Consider the following 14,148-nt stretch of genomic DNA (forward strand, 5'->3'; position numbering starts at 1 on the left):
AACATCGAAAACAATGTCTACCCCAAGGAAGAAAAACTTGCGTAGACAAAGAAAGCGCAAAGTAAGTTTAGTAAATGTGATGATTTATTTGTGAAATTCTATTACTGGTTGAAATATTTTATGGACACGTCATAAATGTAAAGGATTGTAATAGAGCCCTTTGACCTTTTGGTATTAGTAGTAAAAGCAGAATGTTTTAGCTTTTTAAGGTTAAATTGACAGATGATACAAACAAAATATAATGTGTTTCAGGCAGTCAGAGACGAGGATGAATCCGTGAAGGAGCTCACAGCTGCTCATGGTCAATCTGTCAATTGGAGATCAACCTCGTCCTCTTAATTGGCAGACAGGCATGAATAAATCCCCTCCATCCAAGCGCTCCAGGGCCGCTGACGGTGAGACAGCGAAGCCCCAAAGGAAGCGTCCCAGCAAGAGAAAGATGGACCTTGATACTGCAGGCTACAGGTAGGAGTTACATCACTTCACTTTTGATGATTTACACTGAGGATTGAAGATTTCAGATATTTAAGGAAGTTTATTTACATAGGACATTTCAGCATTTTCATGAAACATAAAACATTTAAAGCATCTAGAAACACATAATAAAAGATAAAAAAATAAGAAAGAATAATGAAATGGAATACATGGAATGCATAACATCAGATGGAAAATAAAAACCTACGGAATAATAATAATTTAAAAAATATTTATCAATTTAATAAATTGATAAATAATCACAGAACACATTAATTGTTGGATTTATTATTTTTATAAAGTCTCCGACCTCAGACCACTCTGCTCCGTCCAGTCCTCAGAGGTAGGCCTATAAATGAATTTTCTTCAGTATCAAGGTAATCCAGTCATAGTTGTCTGTACATCCATGAATACATTGCATACACAAACGTCTTATAGTTGATTAGGCATACTTTTAATGGTGCCTATTTACTAACATTTAAACTTTTTTTTTTTTACAACAGTGTAATTTAGTGACAATTAAAACGAGTATAGAAATATAAGTTATGTAATATAAATGATGAAATATATTTTTGAAACTAATCAACGCCTACACCAAGCATACTCCAGATGATGAAGATCTAATGTAGTTCCTGTTTAAAACACTAGAGGGAGCCAAAGCCAAAGTTTATTCAAACCATGGAGCAGATAAGAAGAAGAATAAAAATGTATTTAGACATTAAAGTAGCATCTTCAGTTACTCTACTCTAAGTAAAATAGTATATTGAGCAGTTAAAACTCAGCAAGTCAAAGTTGAAAGGTGAAAATATTGTATATATATGCATATATAAATATTTTGCACCCATCTTATAGTGTTTTTCACTCGTTTCTTGTTTTGGTTAATTAGAATTAGGCTAGTGTTTGCTTGACATTGGTAGTTTTCTGAAGTTGCATCTTGCAGCAGCATTTACTAGCCCATCAGGTATAGTCCTACATACTGGTCAGATGAATCAGATTTAAATTAATCCATTTTTTTTCTGTCTGTCAAACCAACATGTTAGAGAGTGTCACTATAGTCACTAACTTTGTGTGAATTAACCAACTCAGTGACTGTAATTTGTCTCCTAGTAATGAATGTATGTCCAGTTGGTCTGGGTTTCTAGTTTAAGGAGAGTGTTGTATGTTTAGTGGCATTTACGGCCAGTATCATTGGAGTTTCACAGTGAAAATCTGTATTATTTCTCCTGAAAGTCCTCAACACTCCCTCAAAATTCTCTAAAAGATTCCCACAACGAGATGGATGGAAAAAGTTGACACTGTCTCAAGGCTTGCAAAACCACAGATAGCGTCTGTGGGAAACATTACCACAACATTTGACTCATGACTTTTTGGCAGTAAATCTATTTGAACTTCGTATCTTGCAGGTTGAAACAGAATTTTCATCAAGCAATGCTTTTATGCTGTGCTTTAAAACTAATAGTGTGACATATATAGTTATGATTTACAATTTGAGGGTTTTTACAGCCACACAGGCTTTCAGTATGAATCAGATTTTACTTATTAAAACTGGTGGACGTTGGATGAATTAAACACTTCCCACAAGGAAAATAATCCAAGGAGGCCACTTTAATCCACTCTTCAAGGTTAATATATGCACACAATGGCTTTTTTATATATATAAATATACATTTTGTGAAGGAGAACTTTGGTAAGAGAAGCCCAACTTTATGTCCTTATATTTCTCCGTTGTATAGTTTCAGCACACTTTCATTCAAATCCCAGAACAAGTACTGTACTTAAGTACAATTTTGAGGTACTTGTTCTTTACTTGAGTATTTCCATTATATGCTACATAATACTTCTACTCCGCTACATCTCAGAGGGAAATATTATACTTTTTACTGCAGTACATTTAGCTGACAGCTTTAGTAACTTTACAGATTTATGTTTTGTATTAATAAACTGAATCAACTAATACATTATGATATATTATTGTAGATTAAGCTGTTATGTATTTAAAGTTTGCCACACCACAACTAGCTGCAATATTAATGTAATGTATACAGTAGACTACCACATCAATAATTATAATCCAATAATATAATATATATTATTCTGACATGGGCCAATCTGCATACTTTAAGTATATTTGGATTCTAATACTTTTGTACTTTTACTCAAGTAAGACTGTGAATGCAGGACTTTTACTTGTAACAGAGCATTTTTACACTGTGGTATTACTACTTTTACTTAAGTAAAACTTCTGAGTACTTCTTTCCACCACTGGAAATAAGATGGAAATCATTATTTCCTCCTATAAGTCAGTATCCTTTAGGGCAAAAACAGATAATGTAATGTGAACAGGAAGAACAAGAAACTAGACAAAAGTAACATCAGAGACCAATCGTCAAATGTCTTATTTATTTCATTTGTTAACAGGAACAAAAATCATGCAGCATGTGATTAACAAAGAGGAACAGTAGTCACAAGATGATACTAACAGGGACGTGACTGACCAGATATCAGCAAATACAGCTGACACACTTGGAATGTGGTTTGTGTTACAACAGTTTCAACGTTTCTAACTATGTGGTTTGCAGGATGTGTGGCCAGTGTGCAATAAAAATCTAAATGTATGTCACTTGTCATATATGTTCAATATTCACTATAATTAAATGAATAATTATTTTAGTACTTGTTGTTACTGAAAGCTTGTGTGGGGTGTAAAGTCACCGCGTTCCACCTTCACTTCCAAGCCACAACTATGTTACATTTCCTGTTTTGAGGCAGATATCACAGCGCCAGCCCCACACCCTGAAAAATGTTGCTTTACATTTCATCGATGTTTAGAAGGGATTGGACTACTGGAATTCAAGAGCATCAAGGCCTAATTTTTCATAATTTTTCTTGACGGTGGATTGTTCAATATACAAATTTGTTGACATTTTCTGTTTTAAGTGTATGTAGGACACCAAATTGGTAGAGGCCTTTCTTATTTCCCAGTTTGTACATCCTCGATTCCTTTCCTCACATCTTAGTCGTGCCTAGGACACGAGGAGAGAGGAGTCGAGGCAACAAGCATTTAACAGATTCTCTCACATCCTTGCCTCGGAGCCGTTATTTTAAAGCGACGTCAATTAAATATAATGTTGAACAGCTGCATCAGCTGTCCATTGTTTTAAACTTAACAAACTTAAACTTTATTATTCACAGTTCTTTTCAGAGAGAGAGCGTTCCCATCTGCTTTTCATTCAACAGAGGCAGCTGTAAATCACTTGCAAACTCCAATCAAGCAGTCAAATTAGGCGGCGCTGATCAAATATGAATCAATATTCTGATATTTCTCATCTCAAATGTTGTCAGGAAACACCTTGTAGTGTACTGTTTAGCTGTAAAATGAGAAAGTTTGCTCCGGCTGGTGGGCGGTGCTTGGTATTTCCTCAACTGATCTCAACATGGCTGCCGGGTCACAAACTTTCTAATTTTACAGCTAAACAGTACACTACAAGATGTTTCTGAAAACATTTGAGGTGAGAAATAGGCATTACAGTAACAGAATATTGATTCATATTTGATCAGCGCTGCCTAGTTTGACCGTTTGATCAGAGTTTGCGAGTGATTGACAGCTTCTCAGAGACGGCAGGCTCCAGCTCGGCTCTGATAGGTTGTTTTCCTCCGATCTGTGAAATCTTGCAGATGCTGTTAGGAGCACCGGAGGACACAGAGGCACAGGATTTTTTTTTTTTAGATTACCTGTCTCATGCACTGCTGTCAGGATATAGTGACCATTTTATAAAAATAACTTTTATTAATTATATTTGCTCCATTTCTACCCACTGCTGCTTTAACTCATGGAAAGTATTTCTATGTGATTAAATGGCTTTCTTTCAACACAAAGCAATTCTGTTGGATCAACTTCATTTACTAGTGTAATTTTACTACTGTAAAATTAGTTGGACCAACCCTGTTAAATTAAGTTGGACCCAACTGCTTAATGCTGAAATCAAAGCAAGAAATGTGGAAATTCTTTCCATGACTTAATTAAGTTCATTAAAAGTGTTATTTCTTGCACACATATCACATAAAGCAGACTGCAGCTGCGGCCGGAGGGAACAGGGTATCTCAGAGTTTTGGTCGGAGACGATAACCTTTCTCTCTGTGGAGCCCCGTCACTTCGCAAGACACGGAAAACCTCTGTTGGTCTGGAGGAGCTGCAGCAGTTATTTCTGCACAAACGTCCACTGTACATTCACTAAATATTGTCAGAGCTAAACTAACTCTTCTGCAGTGTGTAGTGTGCACGCATGCATGTGAGAGTGGAGCGAAAGAGTGAGAACAAGCGCGGTGTGTGAGTGAGGGCAGGCAAAGCAGGCAGAGGAGCAAAGGAGCAGAGACTCCGGTCCTGGAGACCAAAGCTACGGTCTCTGACCGCAGCCAAGACTGTTTAACAGACGGGCTTCACTATATAGAACTTTGTGGTTTTGGTGCTTCCGTGTAGTTTCTGTTGGAGTCTTGTCTGAACAGCGTAGCCACACGTGAGCGCGCATGAGACACCGACCCGCAATGATTTACACGTGTAAGAAGTTACAAACAGTCCCTTTAACTTTTATTAATGATACTATTAAAGTCAGAGAGAGACGGAGAGTCTGTCTGTCAGCAACAAACACGTTTTACATTATTTATCGTCATTTCCATTCAGTCACATGTGAGGCTGATAATTCCTGAACGTCGGGTTTGATATGAGTTATATCATTTACATTTTCCCTGAAACATTCAGCCTAATAATTTGGTCTCCAGGACCATAGTCTCTGCTGTACTCTGCTCCTCTGAACTGCCTGCCTTCACTCAGCTGTATATTGTACTTATTATTCACATATACTTATAGGCAGGGTCTGAAATTAGCAACCGCCACCCACCAAATGCAGGTAAATTGTTGGCGGGTAAAATTGGCAGGCCATCCGCCATTTTGGCAGACAGTAAAAAATGTTAGGGGAGGGAATAGAGAACAGACTCCTTATTGTCTGATTCCTTGGTATCTCAAGCCTCCGTGACTACTGATTCCTCTGTATTGATAACCTTCCACAGTAACGCGTGCACAATGACGCATAAGCACATTGTATCATGTTGCTGTTTGTTTTGGACCGGAGACACTGCCTGAGGGACGCACCCTGTTTTTTCCTTGATAATGCAACACTGTGAACAACAAACCTGTTGGCCAGGAGGAGAGTTAGTAATGTTACCTGTTAGCAGCCGGTGGGCAGCACAGTCCTGCTTGGTTAAATAACAGATCTACTAATGTTAATGGAGGTGCCATTAGGCACATTAGGCATTAGGCAGTTGTTATTATTATGTGGCATTCAAACTCAAGCTCAGGAAAAATGACTATTGGTAAATTACGTTATCGTCTTGTTCAAATATAACCTCGTAAAATTATGTTTTTGGCGAGAAACTTGAATAAATCCAGTTGTTTGAAGGAGATGTTTTCACAGCAATATAAAATAGATAATAGAGAGGGAATTACAGTATGACCTGTTTAACATTCTAACACTAGCTCTCAACAGCTTGCCAAGATTTTTCTAATCAAAGCAAATATTTAAATAATCATAATCATTTGAATTGTGTGTTTTTATGCAAACAACCCCTATAGATGACAATAACAAAGTACAGTACAGTACTGTGTACAGTACCCTCCCTGCCCTGAAAAATAGGGCTCCCCGGAAGCCACGGTGTAATTCGAATATTGTAATTTACCATGCATATAATGTTTTTTGTGTAAAATATATTGAATATTGAATGACATCAGATCTAAGATGTTATTATACCCCCGTAAGTAGTTGGGGATATATAGCGTTCCACGTGCCCTTCCGTCCGTCCGCCCGTTCACCTGTCACATTTTCGTGTTTTTTTTCGTTTAAGATACAGTTTAATGTGAACTGCATCTGGATTAAAACCCTCTCTGTAGTCCAGTTATGTTTTTAAAAAAAACTTCAGTTCAGTTCCCTGAAAAGGCTGTGACAGTGGATGATTAATTTAAGTTTCTAGGATAAGGATTTGATTGAATAACTGCACAGCATGGCCGGTCAGTGGGGTCAAAGAGGTTAATAATAGTGAGTTGTACCCTTACGTTATCACACAAATCTATGTAAAACACTATGTCAGAGTGGATCTTTTGATTTTCCACACATAACATAAAGCAGACGGCAGCTTCAGAAGGGACTGACTGTGTCTTCACACGTCTGCCGGCTGAAGACGCGCCCTGGCCTGCAGCTATTTCACAAATCAGATACCACAGAAAGAAAAGCAACATCTAATATCACAACAAATCTGATTCATTTATGAATTCATCTTGTACAAAATAGTTCCATTTTGACATACTCCTTACATCATGATCTACAGTACAACACAGTATGTTATAATATGTTAGGAATGGGAAATGCATGTAGCATTACATTATATAACGAGCCAGGATAATCTGATCATAACTGATTATAATGCGATGGCAGCTTGATGGCACTGATGCTTTGTTTGGTTTCGGATCCCGTTAGAGGTACTCAATAGGGTCTATTTGCTCTCTTTGAGCTCAGTTTTGGTCTCCACCAACTCCTGAGAAAAATATCTGTCTCTTTAGCTGCTAAACGCTCCACTATGTTCACCTGCTAGTCTCTAACTGTGTCTGTCTATGGTTTGGGGCTGGGCAGGTAATGCACAGTGGGTTTTTAGAGCTTTTTCCACGCAGAACATAATGAGATTGTATGTTTTTACCTGTGTTGAGAGCATATAGCCTGTGCTGCATGCCAGGTGTGTTAATTACAGTGGTTAATTAAAGAGGTTGATATATACCTTTAAAACAAATGTATAAATAGTATGTTTAAAATGCATTTGAAAGTAATAGTAAATCATTGTAAAAAGTATTTGTTACATGCGTTAATAGTTGCAGTGTGAATTGAAACTTCATAATGTTTTTTAGAAAGAAACAAATTCAAGAGTCTTTTTTTTCATATTCATACCATTAAAATGAAGTCATCAGGTTCATGGTTCATCTCCAGTGCAATGGGAGTGATTCATAACAGCGCGCTTATTTTACACAATGAGCTTTTGTTCCTCAAAAGGGTGGGGATCTATACACTGCATGTGACTCATGCAAATGTCTTGAAGGTTGGGTGAGCTTCACGGCTCAGTGCCCGTGCAACAGATACTTTTGTTTAAGATACAGTTTAATGTGTCGTCATTTTTCACCTCGTATGAAGCCTGAAACCTTAAAACTGTTTATAATGCAACTAATTACATTTACTTTTGAATGTTACTCTTGGTGTAAAGAATCAAATTCACTATTTTAAAGAATACACATATTCTTATTTTAAGATGTTGACCACGTATTGAGAATGAAAAAGCAGAAACAAAGAAAAGCAACATCTAATATCACATCAAATCGAATTCATTTATTCATTCATCTTGTACAAAATAGTTCCATTTTGACATACTCCTTACATCATGATCTACAGTACGACACAGTATGTTATAATATGTTAGGGATGGGAACTGCTTTTGTTTTATATGAGCCAGGATAATTTGATCACAACTGATTCTAATGAGACGGCAGCCTGATGGCACTGATGCTTTGTTTGGTTTAGGATCCCATTAGAAGTACTCAATCTCGTCATCGGAGGACTTGGGGTGCTGCATATCACTCAGCTCTATGTCTCCTCCATTACATGAGAGGGGTTTGTAAACACGGAGGTGAACGTGATCCTCTCCTCCCACATGGACCTGCAAGGAAGTAAAAGTAAAGTTTTAGAAGATCTTGGCCACTTGGAGGCAGCAGAAACCAGCTGTAAACACAACACAGATCTACTATACTTGTTGGCAAATGGATAATTATATATCCTGCAGACAAGGAGCAACGTTAGCAGTTATTTAAAGTCACATTTATGTCCCCCTGAAGGATGCAAGTCCACAGTCACAGTCACACACTAATAGGCTAGTCTATCAAAAAGTAAGCACAACTACAAGCCAAGAATACCTTTCTGTAGGTCTATAAGGCAAGAAGACTTAATTATATATATATATATATATATAAATAAATAAATAAATAAATATATATATATATATATACATATATAAATATATGTATGTATATATATATATAGAGTAGACTTATAAGTAGACTTATAAATATATATATATATATAAGTCTACTTGTACTTAATCTTTTGATCGATATATATATATATATCGATCAAAAGATTAACTACAAGTAGACTTATAAGCTAGGTACACTTAGACTTTTCTGTATACTTGTCAGTATGAGCCAAGTATACTTTGACTTTTTCTTTTACCTTTGTGCAAGTGTTTATTTTTAGTCTGTGTTCATAGAATTCCATTCAAAGGTGTAGTTTCACTGAACAAAATGTAATAAGTAATAATTATTGTAATTGTAATGATAACTTGTCAGACTGGTGTAGCAGTCGTTGTGGACTATAAGAGCCTGATGGGCTGGCACTAACTGCACACCGTGATGGGGAGACAGGTCGGACCTTTCCCTACATATACATATGACAGACACAGGTTTTATGGTTGTGATAACTCCTGTAATATAGCCAACACTGCTGTGGAGGAGAAGAGGACTTTAGCCCGGCGCAAGGTGGTTTATTTTGACTGGAATCAGAATGGAGTCTGGGAAACATGGTGAGTTGGTGACGCACAGATTTATAACACTGCTACTACTACTACTACTATACTGTATCCAAGAGTTCACCTGTAGGAGTGTTTTCCATCTAGGGTGGAGTGGGGAATATTTATTTTGTGGGGAATATTTAGTAGCCTATTATTACTGCTATTGATTTTTGTTATTAGTCCTATTTGTATTAGTTCTTACAGCTGCTGTGCTATTATTGTGGTTGCTGTGCATCTCTCTCTCTCTCTCTCTCTCTCTCTCTCTCTCTGTATCTCTCTCTGTCTCTGTCTCTCTCTCTCTCTCTCTCAAAACCCAACTGGTTGCGACAGATAGCCCCACCCAGAGCCCGGTTCTGCTCTAGGTTTCTACCAGCTAAGCGGGGACTTTTTCCTGGCCACAGCACATACCAATGCAATGCTCTTGGTGGGATCTCTTGTTGGGTCTCTAAACTATAGAGTACGGTCTAGACCTGCTCTATATAAAAAGCGTCTCAAGATAACTTCTGTTATGATTTTACCATATATACAAATAAATTGAATTGAATTGAATTGAATTGAGAAAATTAAGTTTATGTGGGAATGTGGGAGTTGTGACATTATTTTATAGGTCTGTAGTAAAGAGTAGCCTGCAAGTTTTTAAAAGAAAAGAAAAATATGTGCATATAACTACATACCACTATTTGTGGTTTCGGTGCCTGAATGGGTGTCAGATAAATACTTCCCAATATGTAGCCTACCGAATAGCTGCTGTTAACACAACACCGGGTTGCTTGTGAAGCTGTCCTGATCCTTTATACAGCAAATTTGTCATACAATACAAATAGTTCAAAGAAATTAGTGAATCCAGTGAGGATTCAACAGCATTATTCTAGATTTTAGTCTACTAATTGTTTGGAAACAGATATTTATAAAGTCAAGTCCATACCAAAAAGAAAAGATATGTGAACTAACATTCTTAAATTAAAGTTATAATATAACCTATAATGTCATTTTCTTTTCTTAAAGCAATCAGAAATCTCATTACTGCAAGGAGCTAAGATTGACAGTGTTTTTCTAAAAATCCCTGATTGCATCATTAGAGCCAATCAGAGGTGTCTGAACTCACTGACATTAAGATGCTTTAACACTATAATAACTGAATGTAAGGCTAAAGTTATGTGATCCATTATTGATGTAAAAAAAAAAAAAAAAAGTGACAATAACCACTGTAAATTTCACTTGATCTTGTTGCTACAGAGTAAAAAGTCGTTTCTAGTCATTGATCTGTTTTGTAGGGAGCTCCAGAAGTCCTGAAAATTAAGACAAGAAAAAACAAAACAAAAAAAAACTAACCTTCAAGGCCTCCCTAGTTTTGCTATTGTGTTTTTTACCCTGTAAATAATAATCCTACCTTGATGAAGTAGTTGGTCCCAGACACCACCTGAGTCTTGTAGGTCTTGGCTGTGAAAACATCATACGTTTTCCCTGCTTGTTTCTCTGCATGGGGCTTTACCTGAGGGACAATGAGATGATAGCAACATCAAAATGAAATACAGGCCATGTTTACAGTGTGAATAATTTTGAGGAAACAAAGTCAAAGTGTAATAATAAAAAGCCTTTTTTTTCTACTTACTTTGTCACAGATCTTCTGGACTTCTTCGTCAGCAACCTGAACTTCTCCAATCCCTCCACACATCATCGTGACGGTTTTTAGTGGCGAAAATTAGCGAAAAGACAAAAGACAACAATGTTAGTTTTTGTCAGTGAGGTGTTCAAGATGAGTCAGGAAATTATATGACTGTGTATTCTGGATTATACCATCGTCGTAGGGTGGGTTGCTTTCTAAATGATGTTAAAAACGGACTAAAATAATAAATAACACCTCTAATTTGTATGCACGTTTTAAAATCACATTTATATTTCTAGTGTTGATTGTTTAAAGTATCAGGAAGGAAGGATCTTAAAATATATTTTAATTGAGTGTATTGTTCTCCCTCTGTACAGGGAATTTGGTTTAGTCCGAGGTGTGGCTGTGTTTGGATGTGACATCTGACCATCAGGTTTAAACACTGCTGGGAAGTGACTAGACGTTGCCAATACAGATTGGTTGGACTGAAAAACAGTGAGTCATGTATACTAACTAAACAGCTCCATAAGCTTTTCTTCTTTCTTGTATTTCCTCTTTTAACAGTTTCTGCTGTGCAGCAGAAAAACTCCCAAAAACAAAGAGTAGACTGCAACCTTAACCCTCTCTGTAGTCAAGTTGTTGTTTAAAAAACTTTCCATGATGAACAGGTTTTGTGACAGTGGATAATTAATTTAGCAACACCCACCTGTATTTCCAGTGAACCTCCTGGGATACCCAGTGACTACTTTGAAAGGGCAGTTGGAGTCCAGGGCAGACTGGAGGACAGCCAGGAAAGACTGGATGACAGTGGGAAAGACTGCACTGGTAGTGGGTGGCTAGTCACCTATCCTGCTAGTCTCTTGACCAGGAGACAGCCACAATCTGACTACGAAGACAAATAAGAAAGGACAACCCGAAGCCCCTCGAGAGGCGGGATGAAAGAAGGGCCTAACCGGACAGACAACATGGAAATGACTGGAATGAACATGGACAATATAAAGATCATCCGGAAATGCAAGTGTGGCTGGGAGAAAGTGACCACGTACAGGCGGTTACGAATTCACCAGGGAAGAGCAAAGTGTTTTGGGAAAGGCCAGTAGCAACCTTGCACTGTTCAGTCAGGTCAGACAAGAGATACCATAAGCCAGGTAGAAAACCACAGAGCACAAGGACCCGGCGTTGCTGAAGGCGGGCAGTTGGCAGTCGTAGAAGGCCCAGTAGTTGACTGTAATCCCCCTGTACGTGTGCATGCAAGGAGCACACCTAGCAATTCCCCAACGGTGGAGCCGTGCCAGCAGGTGGAGAGGAAGGAACCACGAAGAAGGAACAATCTCAACTGGCCAAAAGCAAACGAGGCTGCGGAGTGGCAGAGGCTGGACAAAGAGCTCAGCACAAGAGGATGCCAAGAGGATGACCAACTACCTCATTGGCAATGGATACATCAACACCAGCGTTCAGAAGGGAGGTGTGCCAGGAGGTAGGAATCGCCATGGGGTGCTCAATCTCCCCCATCCTGTTTTTGACAGCTTTCGAAGTGATCCTGATTGGAGACGGACAAATGGTCAGAGGCGTAAAGCTGCAGTCAGGACAGAGGCTCCCTCCACTGAGAAGCTATATGGAAGACGTAACAAGCATCCTGCAGACAGCAGCATGTACAGCTATGCTGCTGAAAAGGCTGGATGAACTTGTGACGTGGGCAAGAATGAAGATCAAGCCATCAAAGTCACGAAGCCTCTCTCTCTGAAGAGGAGTCAGAAGTGACAGCACTATTTTTGTTGCAGGCGGAGAGGAAATCCCGCTCCTTGCCAACCAGCCCATCCAGAGCCTAGGAAGGCAGTACACGGCAGAGCTCTCCGACAGGCAGATGGGGAAAGTTGCACTGAAACAGCTCACAGATGACCTGGCCAGAATCGACCAAAGCCAGCTCCCTGGAAAGTATAAAGTGTGGTGTTATCAGTTCACTTTGTACCGAAAGGTGATGTGGCCACTGAAGATGTCAGAAATTCCCTCATCCACAGCCAGCAGGATGGACCAAGCAACCAACACATACATCCTCGATGCCTCTCCGACACTGGCCTCTTCTGGAGGAATGCACTGCAGATCCCGCTCCAGCCCATCAGCCTGGGTTACAAACAGGAAAAGGCAAGATTGGTCCTGGAGCTAAGGGAGTCTACCGACCCGCTGGTGAGAAGTGCGAATGCTCCCGTCCATACAGGGCGGAAATGGAGAAGCCAGGCAGGAGTCGACCAAGCGATCAGCAGGCTGCAACACCAAGAGATCGTTGGCAGAATCCAGACTGGACGCGCAGGACTAGGCTGGGGAGAAGCACCTCGCTTCTGGTCCAAGGCCAACAGGAAAGGAGAGGAAAGCGATGGTGGTAGCTGAGGTAACGAGGACAGAGCATGAGCGCTTTAAGATCAAGGCTGTGTCACAGGGTCGCCAGGGAATCTGGACAATGTGGGAGAGCACCATCGACAGGTCAATCAGTTGGGCAGATCTTTGAAAGATTCCACAAACCAGACTCAGCTTTCTCATCCGTGCAACCTACGACACCCTGCCCTGTCCTCGAAACCTCCACCAGTGGTTCAGCAACGAGGAGAGCTGCTCCCCGTGCAGTACCATCAATGCAAGCTTACAACACATCCTGTCAGGATGCAAAACTGCACTGACCCAAGGACGCAACAGATGGCGGCATGACCGGGTCCTGAGGAAGCTGGCCGAGATTCTGGAAACCTGCAGGCAGGAGGCAAACACCATACAGCCATGCTAGCATGCTGTTACTGTGGCTATAGACCTTTTCATTGCCGTTCTGTTGCTAGGGTAACAGCTTTGGTCCAAGTTTACTTCCTGTCAGCTACTGTCTTGAAGGTTGGGTGAGCTTCACGGCTCAGTGCCCGTGCAACAGACATACCTACACAAACTCTACATCAAAGACAATTAAGTACAGGATTCCTGACTAAAGTATTCTATAACTAACATCCATCTCTTTTTAAAAATAGGCAATTTCAGTTGTACCTGGGCAGTCGTGTACTCCATCATGTACACCTGTTTGACTTTTTGTAACCATTGAGCAATTGTGGGAGGGTTCGTCTTCATCCAGTTAATAGTGATAATTTTTCTTGCAACCATCAATAAGATATGCAGTACGTCAAGTTGTGGTTTAAAAAACTTTCCCTACTGAACAGGTTTCGTGACAGTGGATAATTAATTTATTCAACTTGGATTAGATTGCAGATTCCTCTTTTAATCAACACATCGACAGCGTTGACAGGCAATAATCACTCAACGGGCCAGAGGTCATGATTCATTCTTCTTTTTTTAACACTTCATTTACTCTATTTGAGGTTGTGGAAAGTAACCAAGTACATCACGCCTACTAAATCACTGTATTCAAATACAATTCTGAGATACTTGTA

The 14,148-nt window shown here is 39.3% G+C and overlaps 1 protein-coding gene across 1 annotated transcript; it reads right to left on the bottom strand.

Annotated features, from left to right (window-relative positions):
* Positions 1-7,872: 7,872 nt before the first annotated feature.
* Positions 7,873-10,895, bottom strand: LOC119480740 (cystatin-B-like). Its single transcript, XM_037757278.1, has 3 exons — positions 10,739-10,895; positions 10,517-10,618; positions 7,873-8,220 (listed from the first exon to the last, which is right to left on the bottom strand). The coding sequence occupies exons 1-3, from the start codon at positions 10,802-10,804 to the stop codon at positions 8,092-8,094; spliced, it is 297 nt and encodes a 98-aa protein (XP_037613206.1). The 5' UTR covers positions 10,805-10,895; the 3' UTR covers positions 7,873-8,091.
* Between the last annotated feature and the right edge of the window lie 3,253 nt (positions 10,896-14,148).

This window comes from Sebastes umbrosus, chromosome 21 (assembly GCF_015220745.1).
Source record: "Sebastes umbrosus isolate fSebUmb1 chromosome 21, fSebUmb1.pri, whole genome shotgun sequence".
In the NCBI taxonomy this organism is placed as follows: domain Eukaryota; kingdom Metazoa; phylum Chordata; class Actinopteri; order Perciformes; family Sebastidae; genus Sebastes; species Sebastes umbrosus.